Source organism: Hemicordylus capensis, chromosome 3 (assembly GCF_027244095.1).
Source record: "Hemicordylus capensis ecotype Gifberg chromosome 3, rHemCap1.1.pri, whole genome shotgun sequence".
Taxonomy (NCBI): Eukaryota; Metazoa; Chordata; class Lepidosauria; order Squamata; family Cordylidae; genus Hemicordylus; species Hemicordylus capensis.
Genome location: NC_069659.1, coordinates 140,140,452 through 140,165,184, shown reverse-complemented (window position 1 = coordinate 140,165,184; position 24,733 = coordinate 140,140,452). Strand labels below are relative to the sequence as shown.

Below are 24,733 nucleotides of genomic sequence, written 5' to 3'. Positions count from 1 at the left end.
GTGAAACATTGTGCCTGCCTGCATCATCCACATTATTTAAAATGTTACCTCTTGCATGTAGAGGGCTGCAAAACCATCCTAGCAGTGCCTTTCTGATTGTTTTAAACTAGCATATTGATTTGAAATTAAGATACTTTCTGGAGGTTTCTTGAGCTCAGACCTGCACAGCTTTTGGCCCACCAAACTGAAAATAACATACAAGCCACACATACTGCGGCCTGCCAATCGCGTGCCAAACCCTGTTTTTGCAGGTCAAGGCATGAAACAAAAGCAGGAGTTTTATCAAGCTATTAGTGAGCTGCTATATGTGGCTGGTTTGGTGGTGTACAAGTTCAGTCTCATTTTTGGAGGAACAGACAGGTAAAGTGTGCCATCAAGTCAATTTTTGACTCCTGGCACCCACAGAGCCCTGTGGTTTTCTTTGGTAGAATACAGGAGGGGTTTACTATTGCCTCCTCCCATGCTGTATGAGATGATGCCTTTCAGCATCTTCCTATATCGCTGCTGCCCAGTATAGGTGTTTCCCAGCAGGGATTTGAACCAGCAACATTCTGCTTGTTAGTCTATCATTTCCCCCGCTGTGCCACTTAAGGTGAACTATTTATTTATTCATGTGGGTAGTCTCTTGGTGACATTGAAAATGTCCCTGTGAATAGATACTGATTAAGTCCTAAGCATATTCGCTACAAAGTAAACCACTCAATGGGACTTACGAACATAGAAAGCTGCCCTATACTCATTGAGACCATTGGTCTATCTAGCTATTGTCTTCACAGACTGGCAGCTGCTTCTCCAAGGTTGCAGGCAGGAATCTCTCTCAGCCCAATCTTGGAGAAGCCAGGGAGGGAACTTGGAACCTGCTGCTCTTCCCAGAGTGGCTCCATCCCCTGAGGGGAATATCTTGCAGTGCTCACACTTCTAGTCTCCCATTCATATGCAACGAGGGCAGATCCTGCTTAGCTAAGGGGACAAGTCATGCTTGCTACCACAAGACCAGCTTTCTTCCAGATATCTACTCATTGTATGCTGCCAGGGTGGGTTGGGTGGGGGGGGGGAGAGGGGTGTGTACATGTATGTCTGTTCCAATATAATTATTTGCATTGCCCTGGCTTCCCCTCCCCCATCTTCTCCCTCTCCTTTTACATCTGAGGCAGCCTCACAAGCCCCAGCATGAAGCTCTCACAACAGGGGTTGAGAGAACTGACAGTTTCAAAAACAAGGCACCCTGTCCTTTTCAGATGCCGAGACCACTACTCCTCCTCCCTCTCTCCCTCCTCCTCCCTTTACTTTACCTTCTCTCACTGCTTGTTGCTTTAGGATGCATTGCAAATATACAGCAACAGCTGTGTTTGTAAACAGGGGTAGTGGAGGTGGGACTACAGTGGGAGCTAGCAATGCTTCATTTATTTATTTTCCCCTTTTTGCAAACGTGTGTGTGTGTGTAAGAGAGAGAGAGAGAGAGCGAGAGAGCGCGCGCATATGTGTGTAGGGGGATTATGCTTATCTTGCCGGGGGGGGGGGAGGTGGCAAAAGACCTCTATGTCCAGGCTCCAAAATTACCTAGGTGCACCTCTGGTTCAGGTGTTAGTACACTGTGGGTGTGGTACCCAGGTACAGTCCCCAGAGGAGTCAGAAAGGCCTGCCTCCTCTGCCAACACACTCTTAAACCATGCTTGTTACCAGACTCTACATCTAAAGTATTTGCAGTGGCAGCCCAATCAAAGCCAACACCCAACGCAAATGGAAATATGCCACCTTGCAAAGAAAACATTTGCTCCTAAGGCCAGACCCACTGCCACTGCTCCTCCTCCTCTCCACTGAAGTGCCACCTTCCTGCCTCCTCTTGCCCCTCTCCTCCTCTGACTGGGCATGCTCTACCCACTCCCACTTCCTGGTCTAGAGCCTGCTGCCACTGCCTTTTTCCTTTCTGCTTGCCATCTGCTTCCTGCTACCACTACATCATCACTGCTGCTGTTCACGCTTTGAAGCAGCACCTCATTTTGCTCATCTGGGATCTGGCCACTTGATGACCTATTGCTGTCACTGCTGCTTGAGTAGCAGCAACTGGCTTGCTTGCTCCACTGGCCCACCCATCACTGCCGCTGCCTCCCATCCCCAATACCACACATGTTCGACTTCGGGCAAGTGTGGTGCTGGGGGAGGGGGCAGCGGCCGTGATGGACAAGACAATATGTAAGAACATAAGAACAGCCCTGCTGGATCAGGCCCAAGGCCCATCTAGTCCAGCATCCTGTTTCGCACAGTGGCCCACCAGATGCCGCTGGAAGCCACAGACAGGAGTTGAGGGCGTGCCCTCTCACCTGCCATTACTCCCCTGCAACTGGTACTCAGAGGCATCCTGCCTTTGAGGCTGGAGGTGGCCCACAGCCCTCCGACTAGTAGCCATTGATAGACCTCTCCTCCATGAAGTCATCCAAACCCCTCTTAAAGCCATCCAGGTTGTTGGCTGTCACCACATCCTGTGGCAGAGAGTTCCACAAGTGGATCACGCGTTGTGTGAAAAAGTATTTCCGTTTGTTGGTCCTAGACCTCCTGGCAATCAATTTCATGGAGTGACCCCTGGTTCTAGTGTTGTGTGAGAGGGAAAAGAATCTCTATCTCTCCACTTTCTCCACACCATGCATGATTTTATAGACCTCTATCATGTCTCCCTGCAGTCGTCTTTTTTCTAAACTAAAAAGCCCCAGGCGTTGTAGTCTTGCCTCATAAGAAAGGTGCTCTAGGCCCCTGATCATCTTGGTTGCCCTCTTCTGTACCTTCTCCAGTTCAACAATGTCCTTTTTAAGATGTGGTGACCAGAATTGTACGCAGTACTCCAAGTGTGGTCACACCATAGTTTTGTATAAGGGCATTATAATGTTAGCCGTTTTATTTTCAATCCCCTTTCTAATGATCCCTAGCATGGAATTTGCCTTTGTGACCTGCTGTTTGTGGTTGCTGCTGTTTGAAAACCAGTGGCGCCGCCAATGGATCATGAAGTAGACAGACCTTGGATAGGGGAAGTCAGGTGCTGCATCAAAACTGGAACAGCAGTGACAGGGATGGTGGTCATAGCAGGGGGAGGCAGGAAAGAAAAAGGGGCAGGTGGACAGAGCCTGTCCAGTTTGCCTCATGAGAGAGACCCCTCTTCACTTTTGTGGATATAAATGTCCCCAGGGAATGATCGTTCCTGTTATTAAGAATGTTGGGCATCTAGCATTGTAATCACAAAAGGGGGAAATCTCTCTCCAAGTACAGAATTTGTCTCTGCATCCAAGCACTGTATGTGTGAAGAGCAGGGACTGTGGCTTAAAAGTGTTTTTATGCAGTGTGTGAGGCTTGCTGACAATGGGTGTTGTAATTGGGTACTGCACACAGTTTCCTAACAGCCGATCAGGGCTAGATTTATAACTGATCAAGAGTTACAATACTAAAAATGTGTTGGGCAATAAATAATCTCCTCTGCACCTTGGTGCGTTTACTTTTTCCCACCCATCAAACATTGAGCAGACCACAGTACATGGTGTAGTGGATTGTTTTTTGTGGTGTTGTTATTGAATCACAAATAGTCTCACAGATCTGAACTGAATCAGTTTTCCAGTTGTTGTGTAGGATCCAGATCATTTCCATCCTGATAGCTGAATCTGTTGCAAGGAATTTTATCTTATTTTTATTTTATTTATTGTTCAATTTTTATACTGCCTTTCATAATGCATCCGAAGGTGGTTTACAAAAGTTAAAATACAATTACATTTCATAAAAATCACATTTAAAACCTTAAAATTAATTAAACAATAAAAACCATTTTAAAAAACCCATTAAAAACCATAATTTCCAGTACATATATCATAATTAGTAAAATATATTGGGTTGTTGCTGTTGCTTTTTATACAGAGCTTGTTTATCAATTGTGGTAGTGAAAGTTAGATAAAATATGGTTGGGCAGGTATCACAGACACTTATCTGATAATGCTTGTAACACTACTGGATGAGTGATACACCTCGTCTTAAAGCGCAGAATTTTGTCAAATCTGACCCTGTGCTGATCTTGCTGCATCGCAACTGGCTTGGAGGAGTGGAACACAGGAATATAGCAAGTAAAAAGAGAAATTTTGAAAGTTGCATTAAAATAATAGCAATATAGCTATCTCGGTCACTTTTAAAATTCCATTTAGATATTCTGAGATGATGTTTTGTTTCATTTTCATTGTTCAGGTTTATTACCCTCAACAACGAAATGTGCTTGTCTCAGTTTAATCAATAAAGAAGCATCTGTGAATAGGAGTTCTTGGATGATAGCTGTGATGTCTCCACTGGTGTTCTGTAGTCTTAAATCGATTTTTAATTTTATTATCTGTTTCTTTAGGGGTGAGTGGATGTTTCTTTTGGTAGACTTGACCTGTAATCATTCTTAACCAAATGTTTTTGTTGATGATCACTGAGGGAGTATTAAATAGCTCTGTGTGAATGTTGGAATACTGCTTCAATGCTGGCTTGTGTAAACCATAGTTCTCTGTTCCAAATCGTGGTCATCCTGTCTTTTGACTTTCTCAGAGTCTGTTCCAATGATATTTTGGAAGCCGATTTGAACAAAAACTCTGCTCATTTGAGCGGTGCAGAGAACTCATGCAAGATTGCCTGGTCTATTTCACAAGCTGAAGAATTGTAAATTGCAGTTTTCCAGTTCATGAAAGGAAACAATCTACCCATGATCGAGGTGTATAAAATCATGCATGGAGTAGAGAGAGTGGACAGAGAGAAATTTTTCTCCCTCTCTCAAAACACTCGAGAAGGCAAATCTGGCCACTGTTACCCACGCCTTAGTCACATCATGGCTGGATTACTGTAATGTTCTCTACGTGGGGCTGCCCTTGAAGAATATTCGGAAACTGCAGCTAGTGCAAACTGAGGCATCTAGGATGTTATCTGGAGCTGTCCACTGGGACCATATTACCTTCTTTTTGAAAGAGTTACATTGGCTGCCAATCTGTTTCTGGGTCTAATTCAAGGTGGTGTTTTTGACCTTTAAAGCTCTAAATGGTGTGGGCCCTGGATACATGAGGGACCGCCTGCTCCCAAGGGTTTCTACCCATTTGACGTCATCAGAGGGGGCCCTGCTCCATGTGCCAACAATGAGGGAGGCTCACCTGTCGTGTACGTAGACTTTGGAATGCTCTCCCGGTGGGCCTCCACTCCCCAGTCTCCATCACAGTTTTTAGAAAGCATGTACAATCTTGGCTTTTTACCCAGGCTTTTAAATGAGTGTTTTGTATGCTGCTGCTTTGTATCTTATGGTTATATTGTACACGTTTTTTAAACTTTTAATTAGATTTGTATTTTTATATTCCATTTTAATTCTTATTGTGTAGTTTTTATGTATTTATATTGCTAAATGTTTTGTAAACCACCTTGAGTTTATTTTAATGAAAGGCAGTATAAAAATTTAAGAATGAATGACTGAATTAATAAATAAATACATTTGAACCAGCGGCCATCCCATGAAACTGAAGGTCAGGAAATTTAGGACCAACAAAAGTACTTTTCCCCACAGCAGAAGTACTTTCCCCCATAGCACATAATCTAGGGATGGCTTTAAAAGGGGCTTAGACAAATTCATGGAGGTCAGGTCTATCAATGGCTAATAGTCTGGTAGCTATGGGCCACCTTTAGACACAGAGGCAAGATGCCTCTGAATACCAGTTGTAGGGGAGCAACAGCAAGAGAGATGGCATGCCCTCACCTCTTTCTTGTAGGCCTTCCAGAGGCATATGGTAGACCACTGTGTGAAACAGGATGTTGAACCTGATGGGCCTTGGGCCTGATCCAGCAGGATTGTTCTTATGTTCTTAAGGGAAGGTGTGCTGTTTTAAGCAGTTGTACAACTGCACTCTTGCACTACACTGCTGGGTCTGTTTCCCATATTGTCACAGCCTAGTCATCACCAGCCCTGTGAATAAGGAAAGGAAGGCAAGCAACCCAACCTCTTGCTTCGCCCACCTTTTGGAGCTTCCCGCTGCTATCAAATGGAAGCCTTTATTTCTTGGCTGCCTCCACCAAACAGTCCACAGTATTGCTGAGACTCCAATCATTACTCAGCTAGTGTGGTATGGCAAGTAAGCATGGGGGTGGGGAAACCACCATGATTTTGAACAAAGTTATGTCTACTTTAAAAAAAATCCAGTTTATAGTATTATAAAAGGTTTTCAGAATCATTTTTCCCCAATTGCATGCGCAAAGGATAACAAATTAAAGTTGGATACATGTATCCAGCTATCCTGTCTAAACTGTCCCTAATCAGTCCCAACAGTTCCTTAGTTATTCCAGCAGCTTTTCCCTTCAGCTCTTTTCTGGCAGCTCCGCTTTTTCTGGCTTCTGGATCCTGGTGACAGACTTTCTCCAACTCTACATAAAAGCACTCTTCAACTCTGCTTTTTTGTACCTAGGGCTGTGGGAAGCTCACCAATGGGTGTGGGACAAGCTCTTGCCCTTCCCGCATATTGCTGTCTTGTGTGCGCATGAGAGTGTGCACCGGCCATGCCTCTGCATATGATGTCATATGCAGGGGACGTGGCCACTATTGGCAAGACAGGCTGTGCTGCCCTTTTGCTGCTTCTAGTTGGTGCTTCATTCAAGCACTGTTTGGATGCTTTTTTTTCGGTGCTCAGAAGGAGGCAGAGAAAGAAGCACCTAGAAAGTGTTTGAACAAAATGTTGACTGGGAGCCGCAATAGTGGTCACAGGCAAAGAGAAAGAGTAGAGGGCAAGCATCTGATGGTCCCTGGAAGTGTGGGGGAAGGGGGGTGAGCCTCTGGCGCTCCTGGAGGTGCTTTGGGTGTCAGCAGCCTGAGGATGGCTTTCCACCTGTGCTGCATTGTAGCCACACACAGACACCCCTGTTCATACCTAAAACTAATCCCCTTCCCTCCAATGCAGGCAGTCAGGAGGGAAAGCACAGTTTGGATGCCCTGTCTGCTACCCTTTTGACCTCAGAAGGGCACTTATCTCCTAAGGCAATTTTTCTGACCTGCCTCTAAGTGATATTTCGGGCTAGCCCTTAGCCTATGTCCTATAACTGACCAATAACAACAAGAACCCTTTATTTGCCCCAGGCAGCCATTTTAAAACATGTAGCAAAACGTAAAATGGAGAGCTAAATCTCAGCCCTTTACACATATGCACTGCAGTATTGGCCAGTCAAGAATGTCAATGTTACCTTGTACATCATATGGGCCAGTATACCAAATGTGACCACATACACCATAAATTTGTATAAGAGCATTATATTAGCAGTTTTGTTTTCCAATCCTTTTCCTGACAATCCTTTGCTTTTTCCAGCTGCAGAACCTTGAGCTTCATTGAGCTGTTTTTATTGAGCTGTCCACTCTGACTCCAATATCTTTTTCCTGTTAGTCACCAGCAGCTCAGATCCTATCAATGTATATCTAAGGTTGGGAATTTTTGCCCCCGTGAGCATCACTTCACATGTCTCTACACTGAACTGTATTCACCATTTTGTTGCTTATCTACCAGTTTGGAAAGATCCTTTTGAAGGTCTTCTTAGTCTGATTTTGTTTTTATCACCCTGAATAGTTTGGTATCCTGGGAGTTTTTCACACCTGGCTTTTAGCTCGCAGTTCCTCCAGAATGGAGGGTGTGCATTCACATATTAGCCAAATTTATCCCAAAGTCCCTGCAAACGATGAGGGAACACTTCACACACAATTCAGGTTTTTCGTCGGGTGTTAGAATGCAGCCTGCTTTATATCCAGGGTAAAACCCCCACTTTTTGCATTTTCTTTTAGGGTTAACTTCAAACTTGCAGTAAAGCCTCTCAGAAAACCCGGTAAAGTCTACTGTCTGGGAAAGCTCCTGGGCATTCCTGTTCTCATCAAATCGTGCATCTAGATACTTCAGTGCTCAGTGCATTCATTGCCACTGAGCTGGGAACAGCACAAGGCACTTTGAGTAGATGCCGAGGGTCGAGCACTTGATGCGGGTGAGACATTGCTGATGCAGGCCCTGGTCCCCTGGAGAGGAATGGGCCTAGCCATCAACTATCAGCTGCCAACTTGGTGGGCTTGCCTGGCCCTCCCATTTTTGTGGTGGCTGACATGAGCTTATTTTATTCGTGGCAGTCTGGCAGCAGCATCAAGAGCATTCTACCTTGGGGGCTGCTGCCTTCTATGTTTTTCTTCCTACAGTAGCACACATAGCATCATGATGTGAGGAGGGAAACACCCCCCTACACACACACACACACACACACACACACACACACACACACACCCCAGAAGTCACTTTGTTGAAGTCTGCCTTGTACCTGGGGCTGCACTGCAATATGGATGGGAATGCATATCCAGATATGCATGTGCATTGACTACATATAATGGAAGGGTGCTTCACTATGTGCATCTTGCCTACTGGATAGATACAATTAAAATAAAGCAGCATTATGCAGAATATTAAAAGCTGCATTGTGCTAAATTAATTTAATCTTTCAAAAAGGGAGGTCTTGATGAATTGCTTATTTCTCTCTTCCTACCCTAGGCTATTGGCCTAGAACATGGTAAGGCAGAAATGGTCATATGCATGCTTATCTAATTGCACAGTTTCTATGTGCACGTGCAGTTTTATTCCTGCAGATGTTCATTTTTGGGGACAGTGCAGATGGTGAATCTCATCATTTAAGCTACAAAATCAACCCACAATAAACCATTTTTGTGGGTAATATGCTCTTCTTTAAATGCTGACTCTGAACCATTTGAAGAACCAAAATATGGTCGTAATTTATTGTTTGATTTAGCCACATCAACTAAAGAAGGAAGTTTTAAAAATCAGAGCTATGTTGCTTGGTGCTCCAGAACAATAGTACTCTTAGGGCATTTCCACAAGTGACTGTAGACCTGACCATCTGTCACAGAACTGGGGACTGACTAAGGTGACTAAGGAGAGCTTACACACCTGGATCTCCAAGGCCATGCAGACATGATGCTGACTCTTTACCTGTGGTTACGAGTTCATAAGCAGACCATGGAATTTCCCCTCTTAGGAGAGAATTTCCCCCTCTTCTGCCCCAGCTGCAGTTAAGCATTGCTCTGTCACCAGTACTAACGCTATTTAGGATAAGCAGATTTTCCATTTAATCAGAATATGAAACAGACATGAAACTTTGGTTTCAAAGCCTGAGTAATCGGGAACCTGGTTAGCTTTAACTGTACTTAACACTGGGAGGGGAACGGAGGAGATGGAGTGTGTGATACCATGGTTGCTTTCTGATTACTGAATGGCAGTTAAGAGTGAGCCAGTATTTTTGGCTGCATTCGCACGCAATGGGAAACTGCAGGTCCAATGGACCTGAAGTCCTCCTCCTCCTCCTCCTCCTCCTCCTCCACCACCCCCCGCTTCTCAGACATTCAAAATTGCCATCTCGGACGCTGTAGAGAGGAGGGGGAACTGGCTGCATGGGCTTCCTTCTGGTGTGAAGGACAGCCCCGGCAGTCAATCACAGCCAGAGTGAGGGAGGACCTTCCTCCCTTAACTCTGGTTACAGCTCACTGTAATTCCCAATTTGACATAATGCTGCCAAACGTAAACCTCAGGTAGGAGCAGCAAAACTCACTACAACCCTACGGTTCAAAATGGAGTTTGAGAAGGGAAACCTCGGGTCACTTTTCTGACAGAACCGTGGTTGCATGCATTCGGACATACAAGAAATTCAACTTCAGCCTCCTTCACCTCCGGTTTCCCATTACGTGCAAATGTGGCCAACGGTTATGTCTAACCCAAGCCCAGTTCTGGAGTGATATTTCACGCTTAGAAGAGGAAAAAATCTGATCAAACATTAGCTAGAGCTTGAGCCATAGAAGCTGTGATCAGTGCCACATATTTATCCTGTAGTAGAGTATATCTGTAAGTATATAATCAAGTGAGAAATTTGTGCATCAGCCTAATAACATGAGGCTTTCCTGCTTCCTGCAGTTGGCTGTAGCTCACCAAGATGCATAGAAAGTATGACGTATAGTCTGAAGGCAAATAATGATGCAAACATCTTATTTATGTTTCTATGCAAACCACTTGTAGAACTTTTTCTGTTGAAAAGTGGCGTATACACATTCATAATAATAACAACCGTGCAGGATCTGAGCAGGTCTGTGTCTAGCCACAACTGGATGAGAAGCTGCTTGCTTCTTCTATGTATACCACCCTGAGCCCGCGGAGGAAACATGGTATATAAATGTAATATTTAAAAGGTGATAATAAAGAAGGCAAACAGTTTCAAATTAGTGTTAACTAGATGTCTCCTTTCTGCATGAAATATTAATTATTTCAGTTTATTAGCTTCATATATCAGAATTTTAGCTGCTAGCACCTGGGGTTTTTCCAGTTGTGCTTGAACACTAATTTCCCCCTGAATTCTTTAAATCTTGACATCTCTGATGTGCACTTGATGATGTAATTTCTTCATGTTTGATTAATAATTAATTGTGTTTCTTGGGTTACTTAAGAGTTACTCATTGTCTTATTTTCTGCTGGGATTTTCATGTTACTGTTTTGACTAATTATTTCTGACATTTAACCAGAAAGAGAATGTTTGCACAAGAAGTCAAAAGTCTTTGCCCTTAAAGAACTGAGCCAGTGTGGTGTGGTGGTTAGAGTGCTGGACTACGACCGAGGAGACCCGAGTTCAAATCATCATTCAGCCATGATACTAGCTGGGTGACTCTGGGCCAGTCACTTCTCTCTCAGCCTAACCTACTTCACAGGGTTGTTGTGAGGAGAAAATCAAGTATGTCGTACACCGCTCTGGACTGCTTGGAGGAAGAGCGGGATATAAATGTAATAAATAAATAAATAAATAAATGTAGCAGGGATGATAGATAGATAGATAGATAAATAAAAATAAGTAGCAGGGATGATACACTGGAACATCTGCAAAAAATACAAGCTACCTGTAGCCAAACATTGGTGGGACCATAAAATTGAAAAAGTTGAAGAAAATGAAGATGTAAAAATATTATGGGACTTCCGACTACAAACAGACAAACATCTGCCACACAATACACCAGATATAACTGTAGTCGAGAAGAAAGAAAAACAAGTTAAAATAATCGCCATAGCAATACCAGGGGATAGCAGAATAGAAGAAAAAGAAATAGAAAAAATCACCAAATACAAAGATGTACCAATTGAAATGGAAAGGCTGTGGCAGAAAGACCAAAATAATCCCAGTGGTAATTGGCACCCTAGGTGCAGTTCCAAAAGTCCTTGAAGAGCACCTCAACACCATAGGGGCCACAGAAATCACCATCAGCCAATTACAAAAAGCAGCTTTACTGGGAACACCCTATATTCTACGACGATATCTATAACAACAGCAACAACACTGATTAAAAAATTCAGCCATCCCAGGTCCTTGGGAAGGACTCGATGTCTGGATAAAACAAACCAGTCAATAACACCTGTCTGACTGTGTAAATAAATAATAATAATAAATAATCTCATAGATTACAAAGTATAATTTAAAAGCATTGCTGGGGGGCAAATCTGGCACTCCCCCCCCCCCGAGCAGCTGCAGGGACTGAATCTCATTGGGACTATCATGCTTGGGATAGATTTTTGTGAACCTCTTCCCCCACATCGTTTCCTCAATGAAAATGGTACCTGTGCAAGGCCAGTATCAGAGGTCAGCATTGTTAGAAACCTTCCAAGAGCCCACAGGGCCCTCAGAAGAGGCCACTGTTGATCTTTCTTGAAGAAAGTGGCTGCCTTTTAAGGAACAAAATAGCTTTGCCCTGTAACTATAGATTGTGACCAGTGATGCACCAGGAAAAGGATGCAATGTCATTGCATTGGTTACCTTCCTGGTGCATTCTAGGGTGATACTAGGAAGGCAAAGGCAACACCTGGAAAGAGTCATTTTCTTCCCAGAATTCAGCTTTTCATTGAAAGGTAAGCCCCCCCCCCACTCCTTCCTGATGAAACTGATTATCAGCAATGTGATCCTGGCCATCCTGTACATCATTAAACACAACACCAGAATGGGCAGAATCAGGATTGGGTGGATAATTTAGCCTATGCACAGCCCTATAAAGTTGTGACTCTGCAGAGCTACCTGACCATATAAACTTGGCACTGTTTTGATTTGTATATCTGGAGCTTTCCCAGACAGAGCTCTAAGCCAGCCTCCCGATGCTTAGGGATGGGGTGTGTTCATATTATGAAGGAATTGATGACTTCAGGACAGCAACAGCAAAGTGCCGCTCATGTATTCAGTGACATTATTCACCCTTTTTCTTCACTCTTGGCTTTTATGTTGTCATTACTGAGTCAGAAAAAAGTAGCATGCCTCCATGGGAAGTGTCTAGACACCTCTAAAAGGCCTCCATGCGAGGCATCATTCTGGAGAGACTGTGGCCATCTGAGCACTGCCTCCTCCCTCTACTCCTCTCCACGGAGAGAAAACAACTCATTGAGTGCTTGCTAGCCTCCTGCCTCCTCCACATTGAGCAGCTACAGGGGCTCAAAAGAGCTTTCTGCAGAACCCTCCCCCCAGAAAATAAAAATGTGGAGGGAGCCTCTCTTCTGCTCACTGGCAAGAGTTGTGTTTGTTTTCACAGGCCTTCATGGACTTGCCTGCTGGTGCGCCCACCCACCTGCCTGTGAGAGCAAGGGATCCTCTTGCTAATGTGCGGAAGCAGCCTCTCTTCCACTTGTCAGCAAGAGCCGTGTTTGCTCTCATGGGCCCACACGGGGCCTCTCCGCCAGAGGCAGAGAGCAATATGAACAGGCCCTCCTCCAGGGCAGCAATATGAACAGCCCCAGTTTTACTTCAATTTCTGCTTAGTCCAGCTTCTATGTGTTTCAAAGCATTTCAAGGCATTTTATCTGCCTTGTCCTAACTCATTGGAAATTTAGACAATTCGTGTTGCAGTAAAGCTCTCTGTCTGGGAAACCACCTGGAGTTTTGCAGCCTTAAAGCATCTAGCCTCATTTATACTTCTCAGTATTTTGAAACTCATTCCATGTTTGCTTTTTAAATGCTGCCTTGCTTGCATTTTGCAAATATACACTTGCTCTCCCCCCCCCCCCCGGCCTCATACGTCTGAACACCTCACACGTACTTCGTGACAGATATGCCTAAGGGTTTCTTTTCCCCTGTGTGGTGAAATCAGAGAGTTACTGTCTTCAGAATGTCCACAGACATGTTTTCTTTGTTCCCTTGCCTGGAGGATATATGCTGATTTGTATTCCAAGCCATGAAATGGCCCATTTATTTTTACAGAGCTTTTTCATTTAATGTGATTCATTTATTTAAAATATTTTTATCCTGCCTCTCTGCTGTTTTAAGTAGACTGAAACAAAAGAATCAATAAAGAAACATTCTTTAGAAAACAATATTAAAACATGACTAACAGCGTATTCACTAAACATTTAAAAGCTGCATAAACCACCCAGAAATTTGTATATGTAGTGGTATATAAATGTGATACATAAGAAAGAAAACAGATCTGGGTTGGTGTGACGGTCTTCCCTCTTCGCCACGAAAGTAAAAAATACATTTTTTGCCCCTGGAAGATAACTTAGAGGAGTCCTAATGGGTCTGTTCGGGAAAGCTTTGTAACTATAGTTGAAAAGTTTTTATTTCTATAGAACTTGGTATTTGGACCAGGGAGCAGCTGAGTGATTTATTTTTGCAAATGGCCGGACTAGAGCAGTTAAAGACCATGTGTTGCTAATGAGGGACTGGCATACTGAATTGTGGGAGGGGAAAAAAGGTACATTATAGCTGGCCTTGCTATAGTCAGCCACTATTGCCTCATAGTAAATTCAGTCAAGTAAATGTGTTGTTGCACATTCTCTTTTGCATATGTTCGTCTACTTGGTCTAAATAGTATACAGCCTTCCCTAAATCAGCAGAAGATAGTGATGGTGGCAAGAAATGAGTTTGACCAAGATATGATGTTGCTTGTTTCCTTCAGCTCAAGCACCTGTTACTTTTTATCAGTCTAGGACTTTAGTGAGCACTTTAGTAGATTAACTCTAACATTTAAAAATAGAAATATGTGCTAGTTTACTACAGCATGAAAGTTAGCTCCAGCACCCCCGCTACAAAGTTTATTTATTTATTCAATTTATGTACTGCTCTTCCTAAAGGATTGGCATATAAAATTTAAATTTTATTTCTCATAAATAAGTAAAAACTCCAGTAAATTATATAAATTTTAATTTATCAAAATTAAAATTTGATTTTAATATAAAAAGCAAAAACACATAAAACAGTTAAAATCAGAAAACATTTAAACCAGATTAAAATTAAAACTGATTGATTGAAGTGTCATATAGCACATATTGACTTCTTTCTGGTATTCTTTGGCTTTCTCAATTATCCAGCTTGCATCAGCAATGATGTCTCTTGTTCTTTGGCTTTTTCTGAAACCAGCTTGAACATCCGGCATTTCCCTTTCCACGTAGGGCTCTAATCTGCGTTGGATGATCCTCAGCATTATTTTGCTAGCATGTGAAATTAAGGATGTTGTGTGATGGTTTGCTCATTCTGTTAAATCTCCTTTCTTTGGTATGGGTATGTAGACTGACCTCTTCCAATCTGTTGGCCACTGTGTCATTCTCCAAATTTGCTGGCATAGTTTAGTTAGAGTCTTGACTGATTCTTCTTCTGTTGCCTGCCATATTTCTGTAGCTATTCCATCAGTTCCTGTAGCCTTCTGGCTTGGTAATGACTGGAGTGCTGATCTAACTTCATCTTCCCGTACTAGAGGTTCTTGCAAGAAGGGAATATCTTCTAGAGTATCTTGGATGTTGACATCCCCACTGTACAGATTTTCAGTATACTCCTTCCATCTCTGTTTGATCTTCTCAGAATCAGTTACTATCTGTCCTTTGGTATCTCTTAACATACCAATTGGAGGCTGGAACCTCCCTCTGAGTTCAGAGATCTTTTGGAAAACTTGCCTTGTTTTTCTGTGTCTATTTCCATCCTCAAGGTCTTTACAGATGTCATTGTAGTACTGCTCTTTGTCTCTTCTGACAGCTTTCTGAAATGCCCTATTAAGGTCCTTTGTGAGGTCTTTATCTTTCTTTACTTTGGCTTCTCTCCTCTTCTTGGCAATTTCCACCATCTGTTCTGACATCCATTTTGCTTTCTTCTGTTTCTTGGTCTTTGGCAGTCTCTTTTCACATTCATCCTTCTATGATTTCATTCCACAATTCCTCTGGTTCCCTATCAATGAGATTCAGAACTTCAAAGTGGTTCCTGATATTCTCCTTGAAAATTGTGGGTATCTTCTCAAGATCATATTGTGGAAGCTGGATAGCTTTGTTTTTCTGCTTTAGCTTGATTTGGAACTTGCACATGAGCAGTTCATGATCTGTTCCACAATCGGCCCCCGGCCATGTCTTTGCTGTTATAAGTGAGTTCTTCCACCTCCTTGCTGCAATAATGTAATCAATTTGATTTCTGTGTACTCCATCTGGTGATATCCATGTGTATAGGCGTTGCTTTGGTTGTTTGAAGAATGTGTTAGCAATGAAGAGATTAAAACTAGATATCATTAATTAAATGATAATTAAATTTTATTAATTTAATTTAATTTTAAATTAAAACTAGATATCATTAAAAGCCAGGATAAAAAGATGGGTCTAAGGCTCTCCTGAAGGCCTCCAAGGAACATAATCCTTTTCTATAGTCCCACCATTGCACTGTGGTGTTGGTCACAAGTATTTTTTCCTTGTCACGGCATTGTTTTTGGGTAGTGGCTCAAATGCAAAAGTATTTTTAAATAATATCCTTCATCCCTTGAGCTCTGTATAATGGAACATGTTCAAGATCTTATAAGCTATATCAATCCTTCATATACTTCAGTATACAAAATCCAAAATCCAAAAATACAAAATCCTTCATATACTTCATATACAAAAGCAAAGTTTTAAAAGGACAGAATCTCCTTTCCCTACCACATTCAATATTTATGCGAACGTGCCCCCAATACTATGTTAGTCTGTGTCTGTTGTGGCAGAAACATTAAGCGGAAGTGTCTACACATTAAGCAGAAGCAGTACTGTCTTCACACTCCACTATATTGATAATGATCGGCATTCTGTCCTTTTTAAATTTTCTTTAGAGTCGTGTAAAAATGCAGCTTTTACAACTTTTTATTCATCCTGATTATCATTTGAACAACAGGGTGCCACAAAGATTTTAAAGAGAAACTAATTAAGTGATCTTGTGGAGAGCTTCCCCTACCCTCAAGGACTGATTGTATGGCTGGGTAATTACAAAATTCTTTTCTCATTAGAAATCCATTGTAATTGTAGGAAGTGCTAAAGCTAGAACAGACATGAATGAAAAATGAACATCCACTACCCATGACGTAGTCATATATCCTCTGCTGTGACAGTCCTCGAGTGAAGTCTCAATTACAGAGGCGCTATTACCAAGGCACCGACCTTTGGAAAGAATAGGCTGACAGGGCATAAATTGTGAGGCTTCGTGTCTACTGCAGCGATAAGCTGCCTTAATAGCCAAGGAGTGGGCTCCAGTGCAAGATCCCATGTATTTTAATTTTTCACTTTAGAGGTGGAGCCCACATTACAGTACATTTGTGATTGGGAGGTGGGGAATCAGCTACACAGAAGACACGATAAAATATCACGGTAAATTAGTGGATGATTGCTGATCCTCTCACTACCACCCTGCCACTAGCTGACAATGCAGGTGTCTCTATACCGATAGCAGCACCTCAAGCAGAATATAATGGATTTCAGTCTCTGCCCTTTACCAGGATATTAATCTATATTGCTGTGTAGTTGCCATAGTAACTAATGTGTTTTCCTGGTCACAATTCTGCCAGATATTGAGAATCCTTGGATGTGATGGATGGAAGTACAACATTAAACTTATCTGGAAAATCTGCCATATATTAAGCACACACTATACATAAAAGAAAGAGGAGTTTATTATCCTCTGTCTTCAGGATCAGGCTTGGGAATACCTGAAGATAAATGTCAAATTCCACAAAACTTTGAATATGGTACTGTATATATTGGGCTTTAGTTAGCAGAAGAAATGTCAGCTTCATAAAAGTATAGTAATCCAGCTTCAAAGTTGGGAAGGGAGTATAACCCTTGGACACGGTAGCCGTGTGCCCTCCTTTTCTCCCCTAGCCTCTATCCTGCTTCGCTTCTCTGTCCAAGGGCACATTCCTGTTTCATTAATGATGAGTGTTTTGAACTTTAGTACTAAATAATGAATATTGGGGTTATTGAGTGATAGGTACGGCTGTTTTTTTAATCTCCCCCAAGGCATTTACAGATTTAAATGAATCACCTGACTTGCATCTCTTTGGTGCTTACTTAGACACCCACAAGCTTATTTAACGAAGCTGCAATGTTCAAGATTTCCTGATATGCTGGATAACATCAAATTCAAAGTCTGCAGCCCTTGTCAGAAGTTCAGTTTCCCAATCCCACTGCCCTCTCTTCCTCTCTGTTATAAAAGCTGAATGACTAAATGTACAAGAATTGATGCAGGTGTTAGGATAATTTTTCATAATCGGATTTCAGTAATTGCATGGAACACATAATTATGTCCACTTTTGTCTTTCTAGCTGATAGCGTCCATCGTGTTTATCAGCTTTGGAGTGGTAGCAGCATTCTGTTGTGCAATTGTGGATGGGGTGTTTGCGGCACGACACATAGTAAGTATGACTTTGGATGTTCTCCTCTTCCCCTGGTTAGCACACACAAGCTTATACCACACATTCGCTGAAGGCTGTTTTCTTCTGGTTGCTGTGCAATCTATTTAATTCATTAGACCATGGCACAGCCTACCTATTAAAGAAACATGCAGCCTTGATCTACCCATATTTATTCAGAAATAAATTTCATTTGCTCCTCAGCAGTTCTGCATATAATTGCAACCTTAGTTGTATTTGGAGAACACTACTATGGAACTACATCAGTGCAAAAATACTGACATATTTAAAGTCAGTTTCTGTAATGAAGTCAAAGCTTATGCCATTCTATAGAGCTCCACATATATACACACACTGACAGTCTTGAGAGCTGGATTTCGACCACCTCACTGTAGGTAAAGTGTATAAGAACTATCTGTTAAATAAGGATGTTTGTTTACTAAAGATCCATAGAACCCCTCCTCTGTTTCCATAGGCATGCATGCACATGCACACACATCCATACACACATAGAGATGATACGATTCTCTTTCCCCATATACTTGCTTACCCTTCATTTTCTCTCACACACATCTTCAAAGTTATGTAGATAGGCAGCTGATTGACTGAACTACATCCCCACTTCCTGTTCCCAATACCTAGCAGTCTTTGCAAATGAGACCGGCGTGCGGGTGGGTCGGATACATGCACAGAGGTTCTGTTCCATGAAAACAAAATTGGATTTTTTTTGTTAAAAGTTGCATTTTGATTGTATTCATTTATGTTTAGAAAAACATTTTTTTCAACAAGCCTTATTTCTTCTTTTCCCGCAATATGAATGCTTCTGGAATAGGTCTTTGGGCTGCAATCCTATGCACAAAACAGTTACTTGGGAGTGAGCCCTGAGGCAGGGCTGTCCTTAGGGCGGGGCGACTGAGGCAATTGCCTCGAGCTGGCACAGGCCCCGCTGTTGGCACACTGCAGTGCAGCCTGCCCTCTTCTCTCCCCGTCCCAGCCAGTTATCTTTCCCCGCAGGTGATCTTTTGTGTCCGTGTGCAGCTTGAAAGGGTCCCAAGCAAGCTGCTAGAGTTCTGCCTCTCCCCCCCCCTCAGCTGTTCGGTGGGTGGGCGGGGCTTCCAGAGAGGCCTCTATGCAGGCCTCCCTGAATTTGAGGAAGCAAGAAAGCAGGCAGGCAGAGAGTGTCCAGCACCAGAGCTCTCTGCAGACCCTCTGCCCAGCCCAACCTTAGTAATGGAGGTATGATGTGATTTCCTTTTTGTGGTTATCCCCCCCTCCGCTTGAATATTTAGGGACTGGCTTGCCATAGGGCTTTGGTATTGAGCAGAGATGTAGGGCAGAGTGGGAGGAATATGTATATTTAAACTGAAGTGGATTGGACAAATTGTTGTTGTTGTTTAAAGCCCATCCAAAATGGCCTATAAGTGGTTTGTTTCATCACAGAAAATTACAAAAACTTCTGGAACAAACAATATTTATTTATTTATTTATTTATTTATTTATTTATGCACTTTGCTCAAGTTGATTTGCAACCCCGAAGGTCTGAGTGAGAACTGTGAAGCATATGTTGTGCTTTTTATTTCTATTTCTTTAGAAATGCATTATATGTCCAAGCTGGTTGGACATGTCCAAAGACTTCACTCATACTATTTACACTGTATGTCATCAATCAGTATGACTCTGTAATGATATGAAATGTTAAGGAGGCCCCACACATGCTGATTCACCCCCAGCCCTGCACCCCCACTAGGGACGGCCCTGACCTGAGGCTTTACCTAGAGTAAACCACATAGACTATGAGCCTGCAACTCTATGCAACATTTACTTAAAAGTCAGTCTTGCTAAATTCTCTATTACTTACTTCTGACTAAACACATACAGGGGATTGTTCAAATTGCTCTTGTCTTATTTGCTTCTCAGCTATTCTGACTTCTGGTTGCTTGTGGGTGTTACAGGTCCTAGAACAATAAAAAGTTCATTCAAATTGGCTGCGGGGTACTAAGTTTGCCAATTGGCAGTGGCTCTATGCTTCACTGTAGAGTGTTGCAGGCAGACACCCTGCCTGAGGTAAATGTATTGGAGGGAGGGGAACCAGTGGCGGAGCCAGAGGAAACCCTCCCCGGGAAGGCATTGCAAGTGTCCACTCTGAGAGAGAGAGAGAGAGAGATTGGGGGTGGGGTGGGAATCATTGGGTGAGAATATGGGGGGCAATGCCCCATCTGCCCTTCCTGAGGAGCCTTCTTTGTGCCTCTGAAATGTGGGCCCAGAGGGTGCTAGAACTTCTCCAAAGGTTGAGTCTGAGCCCACAGGGATAACTAAGCAAAGATTTATACCAGTTATAGTCAGTATGACTTACTAATTGATAAAGGAAATTTATAGTTTGTTCTTTCTAGGACCTAGCAGAGTCTTACTTCCTGGGGCTAGGAGCAGAGCAGAGCTTAGCTGCATAGTAGAACACTATTGAGGCAGGAGCCCAGCTGAGCTGAGCTTGGACTGTGTGTGTGTGTGTGTGTGTGTGTGTGTGTGTGTGTGTGTGTGAAGGTTCCATGGAGAACCCAAAAGGTCCTGAACACTAAGCTTCTAGTTCTACTTTTCTGTTAAAATTCATGAACTGTGTGTGCCTTTTCAGTGAGTTGGCTGAGAGTCCCTTTTGAATGTAATCTTTAATTTAATTTGATCCATTTGACTTATTTACAGCCAACACAGGCTGTCCTCACATTTTCAAATAGAGCACTCATATTTACTAGGCCTGTGTAGGCTAAAAAATGAATGGATCCATCCCAACATAAAAATTGTCAAGAGAACCAGTGCGACCCTCCAAAATTGCCAAGTTGGGTTGTGTCAGAAATCTGAAATTTCCCTGCATTCTTGTCAGACCCAGTGAAATAGCCCACGTGCCACCTCTCAGCTGCGAGGCAGCACATTGGCCATTTAATTTTTGAATGATCCATGCAGAACCTCTCAACAGCAGCATGCTGGCCATTTACCTTGGGTCTGACAGGAATGCTGGACCGCCAGTGGAGTTCAGATATGACAGAGAGGACTCAGTCAGAGATTCCAACTGTTGGGGCTGTCATGTCTGAACTCATTCCAATAGTGCCTGACACTGGGCATAAATGGGTCCAATATGTCTGTCAGACTGACACCACTGCACAGCTCTTATATTTATTCAGAAGCAAGTTCCACTGAGTTCAGTGGGGCTTCCTTCTAGACAAGTGCATAGGATTGCAATGACTGCTCTCCAGGTCTCAGCCATTTGGAGGCAAATTGTGCTGTGTCTGCACATGAGAGAGAAGCAAGCAAACTTAGAAGATTAAAAAAGTCTCACAGAATTTTTAAAAAGATTTGAATCTGGTGCCAAAGGCTCTGGAGGAAGAAAAACAAAACAGAAACAGATATGCATTTTACTCCTCCTTTACACTTTTCTTAAGTGGTGTTCTTCCCCAGTCCTCAAAGGCTGTCTTGCCATGAAGTAGGTTGAAGTGGTTGTTTCAGGTAGCAGACTTGTGGGCAGTAGGTTTACCCTGCTCCCCCATAATCTGTTGCTTCTTCCCTCCTCTTCCTTCCTCTCCAACTTATAGAAAGCTGAGGGAGCACATCAGCTGCCCTAAGTGACTAATATGCTGTCCCTCCTCCTGGTGCACATGGGAGGAAGAAGGGACTTCTCCATTTCTAAAATCTCAGTGTGTTCTGATGTGTTCCTGTAATAAATTGAGAGGTTCAAGCTTTCTATAGAAACAGTTGTATGCTTCCTTTTCTCCTTTGAAATGAATAATATAGGTTAATGTTGTTATACAAAGCATGTTGCATAATGAATTCAAATTCCATAAGTGTTCTGTCATTTTTACTTTGTAACTTTGATCAATTGCTAACACTTTCTTTTTTTTTATTTGTGTAAAAATGACTGAAACTCAATTCAATAGCTTATATCATTATTATTTGCCCATTCGATAAGCAGATGTAAAAGTTCACCTAAAAAACATTCATTACATCCTGACTGCCTTGAGCTCCCACATTTTAGAAACACTTATGGGACCCCTATGCAAAGAGTTAATTCCGATAGTGTTTCCTGTTTTTTTCTAAAAGCTAAGAACAAAATAGTAAAAACTAATTGTCTATTATCATTACTAAAGTATGTTTAGTATTTTTTTTAAGGGGGGAAGGTAAAATAGAGGGAAACATCCTTATTTCTACATTTTAAGATGGCATAAATTTGGGGAAAATGCTGCTGTGAAAGAAAGACATCTATAAGGATAGAGAAAGAGAGAGATGATTTGAGAACATGATTTGTACCATTTGGGGGAAAGCACCTTGCTTAATGAGAAGCTCTATAGAAAAGCACTTACAAAATTAGAAGCTGATGTAAAAGTGACTTGATTTAAAGCACCCTTCTCTCATTTGAGAAATCATAATGTAGATGTAATTTGATGTTTTAACGTTGATTCCAGCATTTGTGTTGAAAACTACTTTTCACCTTTAAAAAAGTAAAAAGTAGGATGACTGAATTGGATAAAGCAAATACAGCTGGAAGTAGTTTGTAATGTTATTAGTTCAAATAGATATAGATATTACAGGGATCCATTATCTGCAAATCATGTTTGTTGGAGGTATATTGTTACCTAGCTGCAGATTTGGCCCTCACATGCTGCAAACTGATACCCTTGTAAAACAAACACCATCCCCAGCCTCCTCCATCCCCAAACAATATCTTCCTCTCATTGAAGAGAGTGGTTTTGCTTTGTGATTCTGCCTAAAGCTGGGAGTGGAGAATATGGTTTACCTCGTCACCTCAGCACCTAAAAAGGGACTTTATTCCCAAATGGACAGCTTATAAAATGGAGTTAAATTCTCATCCCTCTCCTAGGGGCACTAGCATCGTATGCATTTCCTACCAGTGAAGATTTATATAGAAGTTGCCACTGTTGCTGCTGTAAAGGCAGATTTCCAGTCAAAGGTAATGTGAGCTTCTGAAAGAAACGGGAGAGGGTAAACCAAGGCAGCAGCTACCATTACAGAGTGAGAGGCACTTGCTATTTGAGCTGTGTCTGGCACTGAGATTATAGGTAAGGGGCTTTCAGGGCTAAGGGGACAATATCCAGGCAGACTTTATCTGTCATTTTAGAAATTAACCACTACCTTGTGGTGGTGCGCAGTTGTTCCCTTGTAAACTTAATACTGGGACACATTTGCACGGGCATCTGTGACTGCAGAACAGACCAGAAAGGAAAGTGAGGGGAAAGACTGGGCCAGATGGGAAATTGGCTTAATGTTTTATTCACAACATGTTTTGTACAGGGCATACAAAAGAATGTATCCCCAGGAAGTGGGGATACAAGGAGACAACTGCTTCTAATCTGAAGTAAGGCTTCCAGCACATATCTTTGAAGGATACTCCTGTTGTGCTTGCAAATGACCTCCAAGGTGGATGGCTGGTTGCATGGCAGAACATTTATTTTGTTTGTTTTTAAATGTTTCTATCATGCCCCTTTAGCACACTGCTGCTTTGGGTAGCTTACCATAAGACAGATAAAACACAATAAAAGCAGCAATAAATACTGATGAAGCAAAACATAAAACAAGAACAGCAGGTAGAATAGGAGAAAGGATAAAATAGCAGTCAGGACTAAAACAGATTAAAACTGAAAACTCAATTACAACCACTTTTTTAAAAAAAAAGCTTCTTCAAGGAGGAGGGTTTTAACATTATTTTGAAAATAATCTAAAAGGGAAATTGACATAGCACCTCTGGGTGGGCATTCCGAAGGTGGGGGGCTACTACTGAGAAATGATGGGCAACCCTTCCTCTGGGCGGGTTCACACAAAACGGCAACAAGTAACACATCCATGTCAGGTGGGGAATGCCAGGCCCCCTTCACTACCCAACATTCTCCACCCAATTTCAAATGTTGGCTATGGATTGTTGAGCGAATGTCAGGAAGTGGAGGGGACCCTAGATTCTCCATCTGACATTGGCAAGTTTGGACGACACAGTAGAGGTGGCAGTACTAGGAACATGCCTTTGTCAGGAGCCAGACCTTTTCTCTTACTTGCTCACCACCATCATGTGTTAACTCACCCTGTTTTATACATACACTTCTGAAGGCACCTCATCTATGTGAGCTTTCTGTCTTTGCACATTGAATTTAACTTGCTCCCCGCAATGCTGCTGCTGCTCCTCCATCACTGCCCGATCAGTGCCCCACTGCTGTCTCTTGTTGTCACTGTGAATGTTTTCAGGGCCCATGCTGGGCAGTGCTTCTTTCCCTCCCTTGTGAATAAGGGAGAGGAAAGAAAACACCCAGCTGGGCCAGCAAAGGAAGCATTGGCTGACTGGCTGGCTAGGCCCCATGTCAGTGCCCAATGCCTGCTATGTTGGCGTGCTGATGCAGCTGGAAAGGGCGTGGCCAGCACAGGGTAGTGCGCCCAGTGGAGAAGGATGTCAGGCACGATGCCTGGCACTGGTGGTGACAGTGGGGGGTGGGTCCCAAGTCTGCCATCAGCCTTCTGGCTCTCCTGTTTGTGTAGTTCAAAAATCCAAGTCTTGCAAAAGATGTATTGTGCTAGATGATGTATATAAAGTGACTTCTAACAGTGAGAAAAGTAAAGCGTGTAATCCAGGCTCCTGCAGAACCCAGACCGTGATCAGTCAAGCCTGTTTTTCCTTCCCTGCAAAAGATACTTCCTGCAGATTCCGCTGCTACGCCCCAGAGAGTCCATCAATAACCTCTCCTGCAATTGTACTGTCAAATTCCGAGTTCTGATAATTTTCTGCCACTCCGTGTAGGCTTCTAAATGTCATGTAATGTGACTCTAGGCAGCAAAGTATGTGTGTGGAGACAAGGAAAATGCACAGGTGTGTATTGTACTGGCACATATGACCATGTGCCTGAATTATACCTGCATATCTTTGTGCAGTTCTGAATTTTCCTTTTAAAAAACTCTAGATCTTTCTTTCCTGTTGAATGGTAAACAGTACAAGTTAATTCTTAAGGGCTCAGCAAATACTTGAATGGGATGTGTGTTCAG

General features: G+C 42.6%; 1 protein-coding gene across 2 annotated transcripts in view; it reads left to right on the top strand.

Moving 5' to 3' along the window:
• TMEM255B (transmembrane protein 255B) overlaps nt 1–24,733 on the top strand; it is a 73,131-nt gene that overhangs the window by 26,057 nt on the left and 22,341 nt on the right. For both annotated transcript variants that reach the window (XM_053313165.1, XM_053313166.1), the window contains exon 4: nt 17,624–17,713. In XM_053313165.1, the coding sequence (XP_053169140.1) occupies nt 17,624–17,713 (90 nt within the window). The remainder of the gene's footprint in view (nt 1–17,623; nt 17,714–24,733) is intronic.